General features: G+C 39.6%; 2 protein-coding genes across 4 annotated transcripts in view; one reads left to right on the forward strand and one right to left on the reverse strand.

Annotated features, from left to right (window-relative positions):
- RALGPS2 (Ral GEF with PH domain and SH3 binding motif 2) overlaps nucleotides 1–22,890 on the forward strand; it is a 91,521-nt gene that overhangs the window by 42,354 nt on the left and 26,277 nt on the right. For all 3 annotated transcript variants that reach the window (XR_009557856.1, XM_035121306.2, XM_035121307.2), the window contains exons 9-10: nucleotides 21,120–21,257; nucleotides 22,596–22,686. Coding sequence is in view for 2 of the 3 variants with exons in the window: in XM_035121306.2 (XP_034977197.1) it covers nucleotides 21,120–21,257; nucleotides 22,596–22,686 (229 nt within the window). In the remaining variant the exon portion in view is untranslated. The remainder of the gene's footprint in view (nucleotides 1–21,119; nucleotides 21,258–22,595; nucleotides 22,687–22,890) is intronic.
- On the reverse strand, nucleotides 2,157–18,849 carry ANGPTL1 (angiopoietin like 1). Its single transcript, XM_035121308.2, has 5 exons — nucleotides 18,412–18,849; nucleotides 12,072–12,905; nucleotides 7,153–7,346; nucleotides 5,089–5,359; nucleotides 2,157–2,540 (listed from the first exon to the last, which is right to left on the reverse strand). The coding sequence occupies exons 1-5, from the start codon at nucleotides 18,440–18,442 to the stop codon at nucleotides 2,353–2,355; spliced, it is 1,518 nt and encodes a 505-aa protein (XP_034977199.1). The 5' UTR covers nucleotides 18,443–18,849; the 3' UTR covers nucleotides 2,157–2,352.

Consider the following 22,890-nt stretch of genomic DNA (forward strand, 5'->3'; position numbering starts at 1 on the left):
CTTGACAACGTAGCTGCTGTTTTTAAAACTAGTTTTTAAAAACTCAGAATGGTATGTGGCACTGTCAAAATAATGCAAAAACAAAATCCACATTCATCTGGCTGCTTGAAATACTTTGCTGCTGCTCCTGATTGCTGCAAGTAAGGTTTAATGAGGGGAGAACACCCAAGTTTTCAAAATGTAGTTCAGATACATTTTGGCCTTTTCAGTAACCTGTAACTGTTCAAGCTTCAAAAATTCAGATTAATAGGCTGTGATCTCCAGACCTCTCTCCAGTCCAGCGCCTTCTTGTCTACTCTCTGTTGTGGAGGGGAAAAGCAGCTGTTGCAACACGAAGGAATTAAATGAATAAGAACCACTTCCCAGTCATTTTGGCAACCCTAAAGTACCAAATCCAGTACTATCTAATTATTTTATGGCAGATAGGGCATTTATTAAGAGATTATAGGAAGGAAGCTCCTCACTGTAGCCTGTCCAGTTGCCAGATAAGCTTAAACAGAGTAGGATGTTTAAATTGGGTAAATGTCAAAATTTTAAGAAACCTGACAAATAAAACAGTTCCTACTTCATGAATTTCAATGAGTGAGATCCAGTGTTACACCAAGAAACAGACAATGACTTCCCCTCCCCCCTCCTCCCTCACACTTCCCAGTCAGCTCCAGAGGTTATGCCAAGATGCATTACTCAGAAGTACTGGTGAACCACCAAGTTATTTCCAAGTAACATGTTTGGTATACTCTAGAGAGTTAATAACATGAACAAATTAGTTGGAAAGTCCCTCAGTCAGTTTAGCCTTAAACTCGGTGCATGGCCTTATCTTTCAGACTGAATCCCAATCTGCAACACAGGCCTAATAATAATATTAGCCTGCCTCACAGTATCATAGAATCATAGAGTTGGAAGGGACCACAAGGGCCATCCAGTCCAGCCCCCTGCCAAGCAGGAAACACCATCAAAGCATTCCTGACATGGCTGTCAAGCCTCCACTTAAAGACCTCCAAAGAAGGAGACTTCACCATACTCCTTGGCAGCAAGTTCCACTGTCGAACAGCTCTTACTGTCAGGAAGTTCTTCCTAGTGTTTAGGTGGAATCTTCTTTCTTGTAGCTTGAATCCATTGCTCCATGTCCGCTTTGCTGGAGCAGCAGAAAACAACCTTTCTCCCTCCTCTATATGACATCATTTTATATATTTGAACATGGCTATCATATCACCCCTTAACCTTCTCTTCTCCAGGCTAAACATACCCAGCTCCCTAAGCTGTTCCTCATAAGGCATTGTTTCCAGGCCTTTGACCATTTTGGTTGCCCTCCTCTGGACACGTTCCAGCTTGTCAGTATCCTTCTTGAACTGTGGTGCCCAGAACTGATCACAGTATTCCAGGTGAGGTCTGCCAGAGCGGAATACAGTGGTACTATTACTTCCCTTGATCTAGATGCTATACTCCTATTGATGCAGCCCAGAATTGCATTGGCTTTTTAAGCTGCTGCATCACACTGTTGACTCATGTCAAGTTTGTGGTCTACCAAGACTCCTAGATCCTTTTCACATGTACTGCTCTCAAGCCAGGTGTAACCCATCCTGTATTTGTGCCTTTCATATTTTTTTTTGCCCAAGTGTAGTACTTCACATTTCTCCCTTTTAAAATTCATCTTGTTTGCTTTGGCCCAGTCATTAATGGGTTACTCAGAACCTATGTGAAGGATATTGAACACTTAGCGAAAAGGCTAAATAAATACTTGTTTTATTATTTTATTCATATTAAGGATTAAGGTTTAGGCATGATGCCCTCCTATCCGAAGGGCAGCAAAGTTCACATGTCCAGTCAAAGCTATGCTTAATGATAGTTACCATTACTGTTTTAAAATAAGAATCCTTTTATTGATGCAAAATGCACCTGCAAAACCAGAGTTGCTCTCTAGTTCATTGTCTGTTTTGTGACTTGTGTGCCCACATCTCAAAATTAGATTTCCACTGGAAGTAATCTTTGAAATAAAACTTAAATAGATTTAAATCTATGAAAATGAATTGAGTTGCATGCTTCACACAGCAGCAGCATCTTGTACTTCAGTTTCAAAGTTCAACTATTCTGCATCCGTGATGTTTTCCTGTAGTCTGCAAATTTGGTAGGTTTAATTACTGCCACTAAAGCCCATACACCTTGTATTAACATAAATTTATTTTAAATGCAGAATCCTGCTTCCTTTGTGAGCAATTAGAACTTGCATAATTATCATATACAATATCACAGTAAGAAATGTTTAAAATAATACTTTGTAGGGCTTGCAAACAACTCAAAATGTAACATCAGTCTGAAGTTCAAGAGAATATTTTGAAAATGTTTTTGAGCGTCTCAATCAATGGGTCTGATCATCATCTGAACTGCTTTGAGCGAGTATGATCCGCCTCTGTACTCAGCCCAAAAAATTCCATCCTGGTGCTTGCTTCTGTAATGTCCTCCTCTGTACCATACTCCATTGAGGTTAGAATGAGCACAGGCATTGTACCACCAACCTCCTTTGTGAAAATGGGCACAGTTTCCTGTATGAAGAATTGAAACATTAAGTGAAATTTCACAGCAGAAATAACTTACTTTAATAGTCTTTGTATTTTGAACCAATAGGGAGCTTAAGCTTGCAAACACATTTCTCTCTTAGTTGTGATCTTGCAACATCCCCCCCCCCCAAATATAGTAGAGTGTGGCATCGCATCACTGAGCAAGTAGCTGCTTCTCCCACTGGAAATCAGAGTCAGAGCTAATTTTGAAAATGGTCCCATGTCTTTTGGTGAAGAAATGGTTCTGTCTTCATTGGACAACTTTGCACTTTCCCTCCCACTCCTCTCAGTCTCTAAAGTAAGACAAGAGAAATTGGAGATATTTTGTGTGGTTTCCTTAGCTGCAAAGTCTATGGATCTGGTGGCACTGCCCATAGCTCTCACTTTGCAACCTACAGCACTTGCTGATATAGGGTCCTGTGTTAGCCAAACCTACAACGGTTCTTTGTGCCCACATGGTGGTTGAGTGGTGCTCCTTCCTAAGGTCTTGGCATTCTGAAGAAGTTGTAGACTTCTAGAGGTCCCAAACCAGGTCTATGAGGTTGCTTGAAAGGGCCTTCACCATGCAAATTAAATGTAAGAGTCTTGCTAAGGTGTGTAAGGATCTCTGTTAAGGAAATTGTGCCTTTTTGCATGTTGACACCTTCAAGAGACAATTGACTGTTCTGGCAATCATTTTCAAGACCTAGGAGACGTGTTCCTACCTCAATATTCTCACTTCAAACAGTTTCTAAGAGAATAGTACTGCTTCATTGGTCAGCTGTGTACAAGCTTCCCTAATAGAGCTCCATGATGTGTGTGCTCCTTCTTTGTGGGGAGTAAGTGAGGATCTGTATGTACTTCCTAATATGTCTAGTGTTCATAGAGCTTTTCCTACTTACAATTATTTATGAGTGTTTCAGAACAGAGAACCCTGTCGCAATATTTGTGCTTTTGCCCCAAAGCATCTTGAGTATGGGGATGTTTTGTACTTGCCTATTGGTCCTTACTCTAGAAGGAATTATATATCACTCTGCAACAGGGTCTACTCTTGTCTTGAGAATACCTTTCCACCTTTATCCCCTTTGCTTCAGTGGAAATTTCACAAAGTCACCTGCAACAGGTTTCTTTGATCCTGTAGCACAGTGTACTCAAAGTGGTGGTCCATGAGCCATTGGCTACCCTAGCAACCCCACCAGGTTGGGTGGGACACTTTAGGGACAAAACCACAGAGCCTAGGGCTTGCCGATCAGAAGGTCGGCGGTTCGAATCCCCGCAGCGGGGTGAGCTCCCGTCTTCAGGCCCAGCTCCTGCCAACCTAGCAGTTCTAAAGCACGTCAAAGTGCAAGTAAATAGGTACCGCTACAGCGAGAAGGTAAATGACATTTCTGTGTGCTGCTCTGGTTCGCCAGAAGCGGCTTAATCGTGCTGGCCACATGACCCAGCAAAACTGTCTGCGGACAAACGTCAGCTCCCTCGGCTTGTAAAGCGAGATGAGCGCCACAACCCCAGAGTCGTCTGCAACTGGACTTAACTGTCAGGGGTCCTTTACCTTTTCTCTTTTTTTAGTTTTGGAGAAGTCCTTTTTCCTATATTTACTTTATCCTCTGTTTTTTGTTACCTTACTTCTTCTTATGCTTTTCTGACCAACGAAAGTATGGAGCTTGGCTGTTACCAGTCCTTCCAAGGACAGTTGAAAAATTGACTGAAGTGAAAAAGAATAAGCTATCGAAACCCAGTGTCTGATTTGTTTTTTCTGATTAACAGTGTTTTGTTTGGATTCATTGCATATTGGTGTAATTTGTTTTGGAGTATAATACAGTACAGTGCCTTCCTTATATTCTGTGTCTTGTTACTATTCATTCTTTAGAAGTTACTATGAACCTGTACTTTGCAGTCTTCTTTAAGCCCCAAATCTTTCACTAGATTTGGACAAAGGCAAGCCCCTACATGTTGAATGCATGTAGTTTTATGTACAGTGGTAAATCGACTTCCAAAGGTTTTGACTCACGAAGTCTGCAAACCTGGAAGTATTTTCGCCGTGTGCGTGTTCTGCACCTGCACAGAAGCGGTGCACGCAGTCTGTGCAAAGCGTAAAATCGCACTTCACACATGCGCAAAATGGACGCTTTGACATCTGAAGGTTTCGACTTACAAAGAGCGCCGCGGAACGGATCGTCTCCGTAAGTCGAGGTAGCACTATATTTCTAGTTTTGAATGTGCCCTTAGATAGTGTGAATGGGTAATTTCTGATGGCATAGCAAGGCTTGCTGGCCCTATATTTATTCTGGCATGGTAAATAGTAGTTCTCAGGATATGAAGGTGTGTTTGAACATTTGCTGTGTGAAATTAACATGGTTTTACCATTGCCAAAAGTAACGTGCCAGTTGTGCATGTTTGAGACATCTTACATGAAGATGCTTTGTGTAAGAGCTTGAACATTAGAGGATAGTTTTGTTTGTTTTCTAAATTCTGCTTCACTTGATCAGAATTATTTCCTCAATTCTTTCTTGTAATAAGAAACAGTAGAGTTATATACTGTTGTATTTCCTACCTGTGTACATATCTCTGTCTCGGTCCAGTGTTGTAAATTGTTTCCCATTGTGCCATATCATGGAGTCTCCAGCATTCCCTTGATAAGTGCCTAGACGCAATCGATAGAATTCATTTTCTGGTTCCAGTCGGAAACTGCTGTATTCTGCATAGACTTTCTTATTACTCCAGTCTTCTAACTCAATCAGAAGTCTGTAATTGTCCTGATTGGAAAGCAAGTAAATATTTTCCAGTCCCAGCCAGTATTCTCCAGCAACATTTCCAAATCCTTTCTGTTAAAACAAAACAATTCTGATTAGATTGCCTTGTAGTTCAATTAGAAAGTTATTTCTGTACAGTTAATATATCACATAACTCTAGTTACAGGTAGGTAGTCGTGTTGGTCTGACGTAGTCGAAACAAAATAAAAAAATTCCTTCCAGCCGCACCTTAGAGACCAGCTACCAATGGCAAACTTAGTTGGTCTCTAAGGTGCTGCTGGAATGAAATTTCCAATCAATACTGAACCCTAATTGATGGGAGAGTTCAAAGAAAGATGTGTTTTGTTCATCATCTTCCCCTTTCCTTTGTAGTATCTAGCACAATTCACCTCATGTCCTGCTGTATGTTTCCTTGTGCCACCTCCAGCATCTTTGGCTGGTAAGATGCTCACAATGTACATTATGTTGTACCAAATACTATGGGGAGATGTGGCTCAGCATGGACTGCCATTTTCAGAAGAGGGTGGTCTTTGTTCTGCCATTAGAGCAGACCTGCCATAGAATTCTACCCACCTCCATAGATTTTGGCTATGCTTATTCAGTACATCCAATTCCTGAACACCACACATGGTTCCTTCCCTATGCAGGGATGAAAACAGAACCCATATAAGATACTCTTTCTGAACCAGCCAGGGTGTCGTGTGGGTACAGGATTACCCCACTGCATCTTCATACCGCTTATCTGCTTTCAGTTATGTTTTGTGATGGTAAAGTTTGTTACTTATTCATATGGCTGCAATATTTATGGCTACAGTTTGATTAGTACATTATTATTAATCAACTCAAATGGCACTCCAATCAGGAAGCAGCTTTTAAACAATTTATTTGAATCCAAGCGTCTTTAAAAATGGCAGTTAGCAAATTCCATCTTAGAAGAGTCATTTCTTATTTTTTAGAGACTAAGAGGTGAAATGCCTCCTTTATCATCTAAAAATACGTATTTTGATTCAGTATTTCTGCTTTTTGCTGATACACAATTTAATTTTTTAATGAACTAAGACTAGCAGATAACTAACAGCACAATTCTATGCATACTTATTTAGAAATAAGTTGGTTCAGTGGAACTTCTTAGTATGTCTAGGATTGCAGGCTAAGAGTTTTTTAATTGGATGACTATCCTGTTTGTATAACATTAAAATGCTTAATAAGGAAATAAAAAAGCATAATCTTAAATATTGACAGGACAAAATGGAAGGGAGAGGGATGGACATAAAGTGAGATTATGGCTGCAAACCTATACATGGTTATCTCAGAGTACGTCCCACTGAACTCACTGAGGCTTAATTATGAGTGCACTAAAGGCAGACTCTTTCCTCCTTCCTGGTCACTTGTCTATTGCACTGTGCTAAGCCATGGTTTGGCGTAGCCTGATGTCCAAACCTTGTAGTTCAGCTCTTCTGGGCAAGCCATGAGCTGTAAATAATAGGACAAAGCTTAATTAAAGCTGTAGTTTGTCTGGAGAGAGCTCAGCCACAAGCCTGCCTGGGTTTGCATGACATGCTAAGCTAAACCAAGACTTTGCTCAGCGCAACAGCAAAACTACCAGGGAAGAGCAAAGTGGGCACAGTCTCTCTCTCCTTTGGGAGCCCAAATGGTTGTTCATCTGCACTAAGCCATGCTGTGGCATAACATTGCATGTAGAGGGGGCCATTGCTAACAGCTTTGATTGACATAAGAATTCTGAAGCAGGTACAGAGATGCCTCCAATCCACCCATGTAAATAATTCTGAGGAAGGAACAAATAATTTCTGTTTTACACTACACCGTAACTTGTTGGCCGTCTGCGTCTTTTAAAAAAAGATTACCTTGTAATTGTCCCAATTTGTGAAGAAGTTCACAGAACCATCTGTTCTTTTTTGTATAACTGTCCAGCCCCCAGGATCAAGGCTGTTCTCACACCATAATTGCACTGGTCCATGGCTGTTTTCAGGCTTGATCATATAAATCCCGCTGCTGGAGTAGCCAGCTTGTTTTGCTTCTTGACAATCTTTGAATGGACCTTTTGAAAACAATTTGAGAGTTTAAAAATACATCAGAGTTCAGTAATGGTGCTTACTTACCTCTCTTTCAAATCAGAACCAGTGAAGGTTCCGGGTGAGTGCCTGGAGGCGGTTGGAGGATGGATGGCGGCTAACAGATTGAGGTTGAATAGTGACAAGACAGAAGTACTGTTTGTGGGGGACAGGAGGCAGGCAGGTGTGGAGGTCATTTTGGACTCACAGCTGTCCATGGAGGTGCAGGTCAATTCTGTGTCCAGGGCAGCTGTCTATCAGCTCCATCTAGTATGCAGGCTGAGCCCCTACCTGCCTGCAGACTGTCTCGCTAGAGTGGTGCATGCTCTAGTTATCTCTCGTTTGGACTACTGCAATGCGCTCTACGTGAGGCTACCTTTGAAGGTGACCCGGAAACTGCAACTAATCCAGAATGCGGCAGCTAGACTGGTGATTGGGAGTGGCCGCCGAGACCACATAACACTGGTCTTCAAAAACCTACATTGGCTCCCAGTACGTTTCCGAGCACAATTCAAAGTGTTGGTGCTGACCTTTAAAGCCTTAAATGGCCTCGGTCCAGTATACCAGAAGGAGCGTCTCCACCCCCATCGTTCTGCCCGGACACTGAGGTCAGCGCTGAGGGCCTTCTGGCGGTTCCCTCGTTGCGAGAAGCCAAGTTGCAGGGAACCAGGCAGAGGGCCTTCTCGGAAGTGGCGCCCGCCCTGTGGAATGCCCTCCCATCAGATGTCAAAGAGAAAAACAACTACCAGATTTTTAGAAGACACCTGAAGGCTTTTAATGTTAGGGAGGCATTTAATGTTTAATAGATTATTGTATTTTATTTTTCTGTTGGAAGCCACCCAGAGTGGCTGGGGAAACCCAGCCAGGTGGGCGGGGTATAAATAATAAATTATTATTATTATTATTATTATAGTAAAATATTTTGTTCAAGCTATTAAGCTGGCATGCATAAAAATGATCCAGCATAAGATATTGTTATGCTTTCACTTTGACAATAGTAACTACGGCTTATTTTTCTTAATGCTCATTTTCCTAAAATTAACAGTTGCAGGACTAAACTTGCAAACTGTTCTAAACCATTACAGGTTTTCCTAATCAGAAGGTATCATTTATTTCACGTGCCTAGGGTAGAGAGGAAGTGCATACTAAAAGTTGCTGTAGCATAGTGGCTTGTAGGTGTGGAAAATAATTGTTTAAACACATGGAAGCAAACTTGTACAGTACTGAGATAAGTCAGACTCCTGCCTGTTAAGCTCAGTTCATTTGAAGGAAGTTTCTAAGTCTTATGAATATAACTCTATATATTATTTCAATTATAGAATTATTTTAACAGATTCAAGCAATGGAAACAAAGAAACAAGGAAGTCACACTTAACTTTTTTTCAATTCTTAGAACTTATTAGCCCATGTCATGTCAGATTATTTTGTCGTCAGTTTTTTGCATTTCAGAATAAGAACTTCGTAAAACAATAGGGTGAACAGTTCTGCACAAATGTCTTCCACCTCATTATAAATTTTCTATATGAGTAAAACTCTGAGGGTATGGAAATTCATCTCTTGTTGAAGGATGTTTTATTGATCAATTTATGGGGAAGTAAATTTTAAATAGTTTTGCAGAAGCTATTCATAACTTGTAAAGATATCCTTCTAGCCTTAAATAAATGCTTTTGCCAAGTTCATTGTGACATACCATATATCATTTACGGTGGTCACACTGCTCTCGTTCCTGTTTTTTCCTCATTCCATTTTTCGGTGTCCAGATAGAAGAAGTAAAGATCTATCTTAAGCTTTAACTCTTAAGGAATTTTATCTCAGTATGGTGAGGTTCCAGGCATAGCTTTAGACCCGAAATTAACCCTAATGCTGAACCCCACCAACAGGGCTATATGTCAGCTGAAATGGGCTCTTCTTGCCAGCTTAGGCCTCAAAGGTTGCCCTTCTGAAGGAAATACTAAGTGCTAACAAGTTTTGCTAATGGGCAAATTGATATACACATACACCACTGGAACACATTTCTAACAATATTCATTATTAACTGAAGTATATATAGTAAATGTTTGGTATTCCTTCACTGAGTCCCATTTCTGCCCTCTCTTTTCATTTTAGGAGACCTAAAATGGTATTGTTTATTAGATTTCCTTTCCCAACAATGCCAGAGAAATAGGTAGTTGTGTTACTTTGGTTACAGTTCTGCACACACCAACCTGCAAGTAAGCGATGTGGAATTTAGTGGGCCTTGTTTACAAGACACTCTGCACAGATTCGTTTTTGAGACCTGCTTTTTTGTACCTAATTTCATTTATTCATACTTAAAGCTAATTCACACTTTATGCAGCAGTCAGATTCTAAGATGTCTGTCATGTTAAAATGTGAAAGGGCAATTGTTCTCCAACACGATGGGGGCACATAGTAAAAGTGTTGCTTTGTTGCTGTATGATTGGGCAGCCTTATACCTTGATTAATAATTAGCTCTGTTCCCAACATGTTACATATTATGCAAATAATTAAGTACAATTTACATCTAGTATTTCATTTGCACTGTATCGCTCTGTGTATCAACAGCTGTTCAGTCAGTATTTCATTCAGTATGTGGTTTTTCTTTGAATGCTGGTCAAAATGGCCAGCTGTGACAAAAGACAAAACTAGGCATTTCTCTGTGGAAGAATATAATATGCAAGAAGAAATGATTTCACAGATAGAAGAATGGGAGATTTTAAAATGTAGAGTTTAGAACCCTGGCTGTTGCAGAAATGAAATTTCTTCCAGATGTATCATAAATCATATCATTCATGGACACTTTCTGCAGCTCTTGTAACCCCCAGGTTATTTTTCACAGTTGCTAGTAAATTATCATCAAGAATGTGCTGAATGAAGCAGATTGTTGGCTACAATATTCTCTTCTTCTACCCTTTCCAGAAAAAAATATATCTGTATCAACAGGTGTCATTATATTTAAAAATATTGAACCATAATCTCCCATAACCCATTAAAAGATTATAGCAGCTAGATCAGTGATGGGCAACCTTTTGAGCTTGGTGTGTCAAAATTCGCCAAAAAACCAAGCATAACTCAGGTGGTGTGTCACTTCAAGAAAAAAACCATAATTTCGCGATATTTATAGTTTAAATAACAAAAATGTATAATTGTAATATATAACTGTATTTAATAAACCAAAAACTAATTAACCAAACCAAACAAAAAACCCTTATTTATCACAAAGTGCCCAGAGTTGTTGAGCTTTTTGGAGGGAGCTGCTAACTAAAGTTTTGGAGGTTTTTTGGGGGTGTGTGCAAAAGTTGCTTTGCATTTTTTGGGGAGACGCCCCAAAGCTGCTGCACTTTTGGGGGGGGGAAGAGAACAGAAATAAATGACGAATAATACCTTTGCTGGAACTAACATGCAGCACCGACATTGTCTGCCAAAGCGCCAAAAAACCCAGCACAGAACAGGTTAAAAAACTAGCACTGTTACACCCAATCATTGTCTGCCAAAGCGCCAGAAAAAAACAGCACAGAAAGGGTTAAAAAACCAATCTCTGGCTACCAGCAGCAGCAACAACAACAAAAAAGGATCCGGGTTTTAACAGTGGAGACAAGCTGTAGCGGAGACAAGCTGTAGGAGGAGTGGGAGAACAAATGGGGGAAAACAACAACAACAACAACGCGAATGGGCCGATGGGGCGCGTGCCAGCAGTGAGGGCTCTGCGTGTCACATCTGACACGCGTGTCATAGGTTCGCCATCACTGAGCTAGATAGTTACCTTTAAAGGTAAAGGGACCCCTGACCATTAGGTCCAGTCGTGACCGACTCTGGGGTTGCGGCGCTCATCTCGCGCTATTGGCCGAGGGAGCCGGTGTACAGCTTCCAGGTCATGTGGCCAGCATGACAAAGCCGCTTCTGGCGAACCAGAGCAGCACACGGAAGCGCTGTTTACCTTCCCACTGTAGCAGTACTTATTTATCTACTTGCACTTTGACAATAGTTACCTTTAGAGGACAGTAATATTGAACTCTGTTTCAAATTCTTTCTTAACTTTGTTGTCCATATAATCTATATCAGTTGCAGAAATGTCAGGCCTCTACAAATGGATGATGGTTTTAGTCCTGTAGCTTACAATTGTCTGAATAATTTGTCACCATTGAAATAAATTCAGCCTTTTGTTTTTAGCACACCCTCAACAATATTTTGTAGATTTTACCAAGGTAGAAACTTGCGACCACTGGAGGCATTGCCTGCATACATAAACATGTTATACAAACAAACCTTTTGTGAGTAAATGGTCTCAGACATTGGACATTGGACCTACATTGCCTACAGTGTGCTGCTGGAATGTAACTGCTTAAAGCTGCTAGAAAATATGAAGTACTGTATGTAAAGGGGTGAGAAAATGGCCCATGCTACTTTCTTTAACAAAGAGCATGACAAAACTAAAGTCTCTTAGGTCAGAACACACTTCATACAGTTCCATAAGTTAGTCAGCACCCTTTTGAAAAGGTTTCAGTTGGTCATTCCTAGCTGAAAGAAGCAGTTTTTTGGGACAAAGGCTTTCAGGTGAAAACTGGCCATTTGAGTGTAAAAGCATTCTGCAATGATTTTTGGCTTTGGCTTGTGTTTTCTTCACAGTCACCAACCAGAAGTCTTCAGATTGTCTGAGAAGCCTCCACCCCAAAGGTTCATAGATAAAGTTCTAGAAATAGCAGTAAATGTCTTACCTTCATTGATTAACGTTAACGGTGGGATCCTGAAAGGGCTTTTTGTAGGAGAAGTAGCAGGATCAGGGGGTGGCTTTACATCTCTGTCTCTAGGATAGCCTGGATCTCTTTGAATTTCATTACTTCCCAGGAGCCCAGGAGTGTATTGTTGACTGTTGGGAATGTGGTGCGGCACCACTTGAACTAAAGGAGGAGAGCCATGCGTGTCCTGGCGAGAGAATATCCGCAGACATTGCTCTTCCAACAGTGAGATGATGACTGACTGATTATTTACAAGATCAGTTAGTGTTGCATATTTAACTTCCAGTTCTCTGTACCTTGTAGTCATTTTCAGCATTTCAGTTGTGACATTGAGGATTTTGTTTTCCAGCTGGGAAAGCTCAAGTGAATTGTCCCGTTTGCGGATTATCTCGTGCAGAAGTTGCATGTACAGCTGAGTAACCCTGGAATTCATGTTGCGGCTCTCTTTTCTCAACAGTTTCACTTCATTTACTATATTCCCATCCACATCCACCACTAGCTGCAAGAGATCAATCTCTCTCTTTTGTTTGGATAATACATCCTTCAGATTCTCAATGTCCATTCTAGTAATTTCATCTTTTTTGTTCTCTTGCCCTGGCCCTTTGGTGTTGACACAAATTGGTCCGGTTATTTTTTGTTCAGGGACAATAAATGTATAGCCACACTTTTTCCCTTCCTCTCCCCCTTCTGTAGAACGTGGGTTTCGTCTGAGAGTGTTTTTGAGTTTCAGCTGTTTTGTGTAGTGTCCAGTTGGTAGTAACAGAAGTAACAGCAAACTCAAAGTCCATGAGAATGCCTTCATTTTCAAGTAAGCTAAATGGAAAAAGCAAAATTAAAAAATTATTGTTAAGGTCCTTCAGTCACGAAGGATAGAGAACTAAGATTTCTGTAGGGTATTTACTAAGATTTCTGTAGGGTATTATCCCCTCCAAACTTAGTCAAACTTAAAAAAATAAATAAACGGGGGGAAGGAAATTGTTATATATTTGCACCAAAAATAGATCATTCAACTAAAATATGAGCTATTGGGCAGTAGTAACGCTATAAAATGTGACTTGAAATGGCTTTAAAATGCAGGAGGATTCTAATAGATTGACAACTATTTAGAGATAATACTAGCAATAGGCACAATACAATGCAGTAATTCCTTCCTGGATTCAGCAGCCTCTCCTTCAGTCTAATGGTTGCTATATGGTGGTTCTGTAGATTTTCCCCATTATTCAAAGCACTAAGTCTAAGACCATTTGCATCACTATTTGGCAATGGTGCATTGGAGCTGCTTCAGCATCAAATAATCTAGTACTTCAGGGCCAAACAGACAAGTAGCATGATCTTGAGGCACTTCTGTGGGATAGATGAAGACAATTGCCTCCAACCATTTTGCTTTATATTTGCAGCATGCGATGTCAATGCACTGAAGTGGTTCTGGCTAACATAGGTATAATAAATCGTTTGTGGGTTCATCACTTTGGGGGGACCTGCTTGCAAGCCCAAGGGGCTTGGAGGAAGAGGCAAATGCTACCAGGTGAGAGATGGGAAGGTTCAGCCTTCTCTGTATGGGATAAAAGTTAGGATATATCTATGAGAGAGGACTCTTTATTTTGATAGCTCTTTTTCTTTTCTACTATTTCTTGTTTAGGTTTTTTATTGTAATGTGAAGTGTGTGTGTGTGTGTGTGTGTAAAACAGTTGGCCATGGAACCATAGCAGCTATAATAGCAGCTATAATACTATCAAATTTAATTTCCACAATCTTCCCCCGAATGATGAGATTGGCAAGGAGAACGGTGAAAGGCAAAAGGCAAGAGGGTCGAAATGTAGAATAATTGGGAGTTATTTAGAGCCACAATAGTAGCTCAGCAAGAATGTATACCATGGATCAAGAGTGTACCACCTTGCCAAGAGGATGGTTGCATGATAACAAGCAGGGTCAACAGAAGCTATTAGAGACCAGTTTCCTTTAAAAATGGAAGTCTTGTCGAAATGAGAAGAACAAAACTGAACATAAATTTTGGCAAAGAAATATAAGAGGACCATAATGGATGCTAAAAAATGAATTTGAGGACCACATTGCTAACAACTGATCCCTGTGCTGGAACTAATTATCACAGGAAGAGAGCCTGAGGAACTGAGACAGATAGTGCTGACAAGAGACAAAGTTCTTGGCCTTATTACACATTTTAAAAATGACAAAATCACTGGGTCCAGATTACATCCACCTGGGAGTCCTTAAACAACTTAAATGTAGAATTGCTGGTCTTCCAGTAAAAATATATAAATTGTACCTCAGACCAGCCTCCATACATGAGGTTTACAAAGTGGCCAATGTAACATGTAACCAGTTTCATTGTAATTACAGGCTGGTTAACTTAACATCTATTCTGGGGAAAGTGGAAAGCTCTGTTAAAGATAGAATGACCAAGCATATAATAGAATAGGAAGTCTTACTAAAGCAGAACTAGCATAGCTTCTGCAAGCATTGTTAGAGTTCTTTGAGTGTATCAACAAGCATATATCTAGTTCAGGGGGGGTCTCCCAAGAGACTGCAATCTACTCACAGGCTTAAAAACTGGCAGTGATCAACCCCCTTTTGGGGGGTTCAGGTCAAAGTTGTTGAGCTTTTTTTAGGAAGGAGGTAAAATGTTGATCTCCCACAGATGTCCAGTGATCTACCTGTTGGACATGCCTGATCTAGTTGAACCCATTGACAAAGGACCTCACCAAGGACTTCTAAGTAAACTTAGCACTCATGGAATAAGAAGAGAGGGTACATTTGCTTGCAGTTTGCTTCCAGCTGAGGCTGTCTTCAATACTTAATGGATTTATGAGATACTACTACCATAGATATTTGTTAAGATGTTCCCTCCTGAGTACTTTGAATATAATTTCTAGACTTTTCCACGACTAAGGGTCTGGGTCAGTTTTGGCTACAACCTATCACTTCTTACAGTAGCAGCTATTGAACAGATCCATTTTCCCATGGGTGTACATTATACCTACTGTATTCAGACATGAAAGTACTTTAATGTACTGTATGCATCAAATAAGAACCCATGGGGACAGTGCTTAATGTTTTTCATGTCTTTAGACATTGGTGACTTAAAGGAAGCTATTGCTTATGAACCCCTAAACATTCCATCTTAAGAGAACTCCCTAATTTTGCCCACATAAAATCTCTAGAAATTTTCCTTATGTTTATTTCCCTTCTCTGTTCTCAGATAAGTGGAACCTGCAGCAAAATGTGCTCCTGTTCAGAATGCTCAGCTCCATTTCCCCTCCTGACAGATTTTTTGTCTCCCTTCCAACAATCAATCAGTATTCTGTGGCCAATAAAAGATGATCAGTCCTCATAGGAATGTTTGTTGGGGGGGGGAGTCCTGTGGGATTTCCCCCTCAATATTTTTTTTCTTTTATAAATCTTGGGGGTTCCCCCATGCCTCCATATGTATGACTGGTGCCATTTTGGATCAACTAGCACTCAAAGAATTTAGATTGCTCTTAGTGCTTATATAATGGACACAGTTCTGCTGTGTGGCTTCCTTCCTCAAGTGCCTTGTCAGTGTGAGGAAAACCATTCTGTAACCTTGTTTTCTACCATATGCTCAATTTATTTAGACTGAGTATAATGCATGTATCATTGTGTGACCTCCAAAGGTTCTCTGCTCCAATACAGAACAAAACCTCTGCTGCAGCGCCCAGCCTCTGCTTAAAAACCTCCACCACCTTCCAAGGCAACTGAGCCTTTATGTCCTGAAGTTCACCTACCGAAGGTGAATTGTTCAGTAACACATTGTGTTATCATGGAAACAAAGCAAGCAAGTGTATTTATATTTATTACTTTCTCAGTTTTCTAGATGAGTTCAGGTGGTTATTGTGAGCAAAGCTTTACTTAAAGCAACATAACTACTTCTTTAAAGGTAATTGAGGAAATGACTTTTTTGTACACATGTCAAAAGATGCTAAAATAACTTTCACACTTACCATTCCCTTGCAACCCATTTATGAAAGGCACAGTTTCAACAAGACAGTACTGTGAAAATTAATCAGTCTTGAGCAGATACCTTTGTTCCACTATGTCAATATCAGCTAGGCTGGCTTTGCTTTAAAATCAAAACATTACTTGTTACTAATTAATGCAGTTAAGTGAGAAAAAACAAGTTTGTTACTTGAATGGTGGTTTTCATATTAAACAAAGAAAAATCTTAGGTGTGGACCCTAAGTTGCAATATATGTCTCTTATTCAGTCTGCTATACACAGAACCATTTCAATTTCTCATACCTTTATGCACCACTGCATCTGGCAAACATTTTGAATATCTTGAACACCCCAATCCTTGCCAGAATATTGTACTCCAAAATAAACTGTACATTGCAGACATTTAAGTATAGAATCCTAATCTCAATAGTGCCATGTTAAATTGTGTTAATCACATGTGTGTTGACATCAAAGCTTGGTTAAGAGTGTTGATTTTAAGTCTTCTTGGGCAGAAATGGTTCAGAGTACTGGAACCAAATTGATCCTAAAATTCATAGGCTGCAATCCATGGATACATGCATTTTGTACTTGCATTCCTTTTCCAGCTGCTCTTAATCCTACACTATCAGGTGGAGTTTAGAAAAACTGTTTATAGCTAGGTGCAGTTTCATGTTCAAGAGGAAATGTTTGGGAAGACCCAGTCTGTGTCCTACATTGATTATTTGTTTTGTTGTTTTGTGATGGTTATGTGAAAGTACATTCTGCTGAAATGAACTGGGCTTCTTTCCACATAAACATAGGTTTCCCATTGTCAGCTATGAAATAGCCAGTACTTGCATTACTTTATCTTTCAAAGATTACAGTGAGGAAAGTCCCTGAATCACAGCCAGTGTCAAAGTTGAAATGAGCATCTACTACAACTAAATAGCAGTAGTTTCAAGGAAACTTATGTTGAAAGCTCATTTTTATTAACAGCAAAAATGTGTGCTCCTGTATTAGCATATTCCAGACTTAAATTGGCATATTTTAAAGAATATATTCTTTTAAATCCCTTTTAAAACCACTATTAAAGTACTTAAATGTTATGGAGTTTAAATAACACAGGGACCCACATTTTAAAGTACAGCTAATTTAAAAAAAAAACTCCTGAAACGACTTCATATTAATTCTTGGAGTCATTAGTAGTTGCTTAAGGCTCCGGAATTGCTTTTCATATACGAAGTGTGGAAATAAACTGTTGTCTGTTTATTACCATCAGTGATGACTGCGTGAATATTAGTGACCCTAGACCCTGAGACAACCTTGTTCCCCAGCTAATGTCCTAATGAACTTAGGAACTAGGTTGCATTTTGCTGAATAAACATTTGATAGTAATTTGAGCTACTGTCTACTACATGTATTAGTTTTATGTACCATGATAGATTCTAAAATGCAGTCATTTTAAGAGCCACTTATTGAAGCCAGGCTGTTACTTTCATGTGCAAATAGAGTTCTTAATCTACCCCAATGTAACATGGAACATCACTGTTACTATGAATCCAGGGTTCATAGTCAGCTGTTGCTCTTTGTGATGTTCAATGCAGATTACAGTTTTTGAGTAATCTTCAACTATACGCTCTCAAAATTAATACTTGTAGCTGGATCACTAACAACTTATGCTGAGTTTACTTTTTCCCATTCAGGACTGGTCATGCAATTTTTTTAGTTCTTCAAGCAATAAATTCCTTCAGGTTAACACTGTCATAAGACAGTTAATGCTATTCCATGAATAAGAAAGTGTTAAATGGCAATGGAAAATCCAAGTTTTAATGAAAATGTCCATTTCAGTGTACAGCAGGAATAGTGATTTATCAAGAGGAAAAGTGCAAGTTTAAGGCTTTAATCGTAGATTCTCCTAGTAATATATTTGGGGAGAAACCTGTGACACTATTTCAGGGGTACTTCTTGATTAGTTTTATTTTCTTTTAGGAGAAATGTTTTAGTAAGGAATGCTAAGAAAATCCTTTTTGTTGTGCAGATCAAGCAGTACAATTGTTTTTCATGATCACCATCAGCCAGCTTTTCTGAACGTTGGTGGGTGGGTGGGATACTATGGATTTCCTTCCCTCTTGTATAAACATGAAACAACGCAGTTAAGAACATTACACCTTATACTTGTAACGGAGCACCCAAAAATTTATTGGATTCAATAAAAGAAAAAACTAAACTGTGTGCATTAGTATGTATGGATTTTGGCAGCACATAAAATGTAGCAGCAGACTCCACCATCTGTAATCTACAATCTGAAATAACTACAGAAAAGTTGCGTGCTGATTGACAACAAAGAAAATGTATAGACACCAACCTTGTAATGGCTTTTTCTTCTGAAGGAACATGAAAATCCACAGACCGTTTTTGTGTAGATTCTCCTCCTGGTGCCAGAACAATTGTCTGGTAATCTGCGTAGTTCTAGGGAGAACTACTGCTTTCTCTTGCCATATATTACATCCAAGTACGTATCACCCCATTTGTTTTAATAAGAGAACCACAAATCAAAATCATTTTCTTCTGCTGCAGGAAAGATGGAGATATTTTGAAGCTGCTTTGCCTTTGCCTTGCCTTTGCATGCTGAAATGCACTAGCCAGCAACAGTAGACCTTGCTTCCATATACAGCACACTTGGGTGTGTTTCTTAAACAAACTCATGCCTAGACTTAAAGCAGTCAGCCCATATATGATGTCACTGAAGAACAGGAGGCGGGGGGAAGACTCTGAAGGATTTCCTATCCACAACCTTTGGAAAAAGGAGAAAGCTGGCAGGGGGGAGGAGGGGGAGAGGGAGGGGGAGAACCACAGTATGAACAAGGAGAGATTGTCTGCTAGTTTAAGGGAGGGCAGCAGATGGAGAAACAATAAGAAAAGTTTAGGCAATTGCAAAGTATTTTGCTGTGCAGCCTAAAGATGCCTGTTGCGTTGTTACAGTAGTAAGCTTAGTTATGACTAGGAATTGTCAGGCTAGTAAACTCACTTTTGTTTTCCCAGAAATGAAAGAAAGAGGCTGAGTGAATTTAACAGTAAAATGAAGCAGCTATAGTCCTGAAAAATGCAGACCAGAATGTCACCTTCAATTACTTAAGTTTATTTAATAATAAACAGTTCTTCACTGCACTAATAATCAATAAACCTGATAGAAGATAATGTTAATTATTTTTGTGAATGTTGCATACATGGAGAAATATGTCGGAAGGGGGAAGAGCGGGACTTTTCATTACTACTACAGTGGAACCTCGGTTTATGAACACTTGTTAGTGTTCAGAGCAGTTATTAATTATCTGTAGCAAGCATTTATTTTTACAGTATGGCATATAATAACTCTCAGGATGTAGAAGAGCAGAGCAAACCTTATTTTTTAGTTCCCCAAGTTAACTTAGATGTAAGCAAACTCGCCAAGTCACCATAGATGCATTTCTAAGAATAATTACTGTACTTTAATTCAGAGAGTAAAACGAAAGCCTGAGTTCATGTTGGACTGGCAGTATACAATTGCAGCATTGTAGTCGGCCAGGCAGTGAGGACTGGTGACCCTTTGTTTATCCAACCAATCTAGTTAGAAATTTTCCTAGGAGACCTTTTGATATAAGGTTAGAGTTTTGGAAGAACCTTATTGTAACATTGAAGCCTTGGAAGAATATTGTAGGGCAATGGGTCAGTTCAAGGAGATCACTTCTGGCAAGATGAAGCAGCGTTCAAATCTGTCAGTTTTGGTTCTCTCCAGTTCTCATTTTTCTAATCAGTTCATTACATTTCTGCATCACTTTGTGATTTTTTAAAAAAAGTATTTACAAAACTTCTTAAGCATATAGTGCACAGTTATCCTAATATGCGCATTTTTGTTTGCAGTTTTGCCTAATATACATAGTTTTATAGACATTTTTTCTAATATGCATTTTTTGTTATTTTCACTAAAATATGCATTTTATTTACACGTTCCCCTACTATACACATCACATTTTTGTTTGTTTGAGAACTTCATTGTAAAATTCAGAGAAGTGCAGATTTGGTAACTTTGCTTTAAAATGCAAACCGAACCACATGATCAACCATCAAACCCATTTCTTTGCTACTTGATAACCATGGAAGGAGTAAGTATTCAGCTTGTTCTCTGAAATTCAGAATATTGCTGACATCCCTTGTAGGTTGGTGTTAAGTATGTGACATTCTTTCCTCTCTCTCTGGCATCACTTTTTTGTTTAGAGACAAACTCAATAACAGTTCCATTATCTACGGTAATTCATTGAATTAACTCTGTACTACAGTAGGGCTGTTTTTGCCAAATTGTCCTTCAAAAACGTCTTACATAGGATTTTTAAAGTCTGTGTACAATTGCTTGTGGCAATTTCAGAATATTATAAAACATTTCAGAATGTTATTATAGACTAAGATATAAAGTATTTTACTCAGTTCTGTGACTTCTTGACCATGTGCTATTATTTGTAAGAACTCAGCTTCCTCTAAATATGACAGCTTTAATTTTTACTCCATGACTACCTAACAAGACTTAAAAACATGACTGTGGTTTATCTAGAAAGTAAAAAAACTGGATGTAGCAAGTACTATTGATTTAAAAATAAGGTTGAAGGGAAAAGAAATGCCTATTAACTACTTTTAACCTGTTGATTTGTAAACATGCTTTTAAGTATGTGAAACCTTATACCCTTGTAACATCATTCAGTTTTCAGATATGGCGAATCTACATGTTCCTCATGTCTTCAGTGCCTTGTCACTTGTTCTCCAACTTAAAGCACAACTGAAAGGATATGCATTTTCTTATGGATTATATCCAACACTGGACTCACATGCAATGGGACTTTCCCTCTCTTTTCCTTGCACACCCTTAAAATCTGCTCTGGAGGGTCCTCCAGCACAAGCGGGGGAGAAGAGGAAAGTTCCGTTGTGCAACGGGAAATCGACTGTGCCTCTGAAACAGCAGCATTGGATACAATGCTAAATGTTTTGGATTTTGTTGACCAAGACGAAAAATCTTTTTTCTGTGTGTGATCTTATGTTGTCTAGGTATTTATCTCTCAGATTTGACATACATTGACTCGGCATACCCATCAACAGGGAGTATTTTGGAAAATGAGCAGAGATCAAACTTAATGAATAACATACTCAGAATAATTTCAGACTTACAGCAGTCATGTGAATATGGTAAGTTGCTATGCATTCATACTGCAGCATTGTGATTAATCACTGAATAAGGTTCTCTGAATATAAAATCCATTAATTCTAATCACCTATGTTCTGGGGTCGGCTACCCATTAAATGCAAGAAGTACCTCCCAGCTGAGCATAACTCTCACAAGGCAAGCTTTACCCAACCCTGGGGACATTTGGAGTGGCAGGGCCAACAACTCTTCCAAAGCCCTACTGGCTCTGGTTAACTACAGTAGAATGTTGAGAGAGGAATCGTCTTTTTCTTTTCTTTCCCGTGGCAGTCCTAGGGTGGTGCAAGAGAGGGACCCAGATCAGGACCCTCACCTGTCCAATGGATCCTTGACTGACCTTGCTCCACCTCACCCTCAACAATGTCCCGTTTCAAAGCCTTGCACTTGTTTACTGCTGGTGGGACAGTAGCTCCAAAATAACCTGTGCCTTCTGTGGGTGGAGCAAGGGCTTCCGTGGTAGTGGAGGAAAGTAGAGGCAGGTGAAAGGACACCTAGAACACAGATCAGGCGTTAGGCATGCTTCCTTAGTTGTAATAGTAGTTTATCAAATATATTATTATATACTTAAGTGATGTTTGAAAATCTGTTTATGCGGACCTAGGGACGCGGGTGGCGCTGTGGTATAAACCTTGCGCTTGCCGATCGGAAGGTCGGCAGTTCAAATCCCCCACAACGGGGTGAGCTCCTGTTGCTTGGTCCCAGCTCCTGCCAACCTAGCAGTTCGAAAGCATGTCAAAGCGCAAGTAGATAAGTACCACTCCTGCGGGAAGGTAATCGGCATTTCCATGCACTGCTCTGGTTTCGCCACAAGTTGCTTAGTCATGCTGGCCACATGACTCAGAAAAACTGTCTGCGGTCAAACGGCTCCCTCGGCCAGTAAAGTGAGATGAGCCCCGCAACCCCAGAGTAATTCGCGACTGGACTTAACTGTCAGGGGTCCTTTACCTTTTGGGGGGACAGAATGTTTGAATTCCACCCTTTGTTTTGGTGCAGCAGTCTAATCTGGATACTCCTCTAGGAGTTAGTACCACAACAGAATAACATCCATTGTCCATTATAGTGTGTTCTTCCATACATCTGTGCAGTTAATCTACAGTTCCCTGCTTTTGTTTGCATTTGTTTCATCTTTTTGAAGGATGGCATGAAGTATTTTGTTACCCAGAAATTAATGGGGTGTGAGAAGCATGAGGTGTTAATTGGGTTTTTTAAGGAAATCATAAGATCCATGGCGTGGGATAAGCAATTAAAAAAAACTGCATGTGCAAAAGTCAGCTCTTGGTAAAGGATACCAAAATGCTGATTACATTTTGCTTGCTGTCTAGATATTCCTGTGTTGCCTCATGTTCAAAAATACTTGAATTCCGTTCAGTATATAGAAGAACTTCAGAAGTTTGTGGAAGATGACAATTATAAGTAAGTATAAAATCGAGTAAATTAGAATATAACAACTGTTTTTGCTTTTAAAGCTAAGTAGTATTTTATAAAGAACAGGAAATGAAGGCAAGAGCAATCCCTTAGTTTCATGACCATTTGGAATTTTTGGGAGCTCCTTGAATTGTAGTCTGTCTTGATTGTAATTTAAAGATAAGCCATAGGTAGCAACCAAAGTCTTCAAAT

The sequence above is a fragment of the Zootoca vivipara genome, chromosome 7, assembly GCF_963506605.1.
Source record: "Zootoca vivipara chromosome 7, rZooViv1.1, whole genome shotgun sequence".
Taxonomy (NCBI): domain Eukaryota; kingdom Metazoa; phylum Chordata; class Lepidosauria; order Squamata; family Lacertidae; genus Zootoca; species Zootoca vivipara.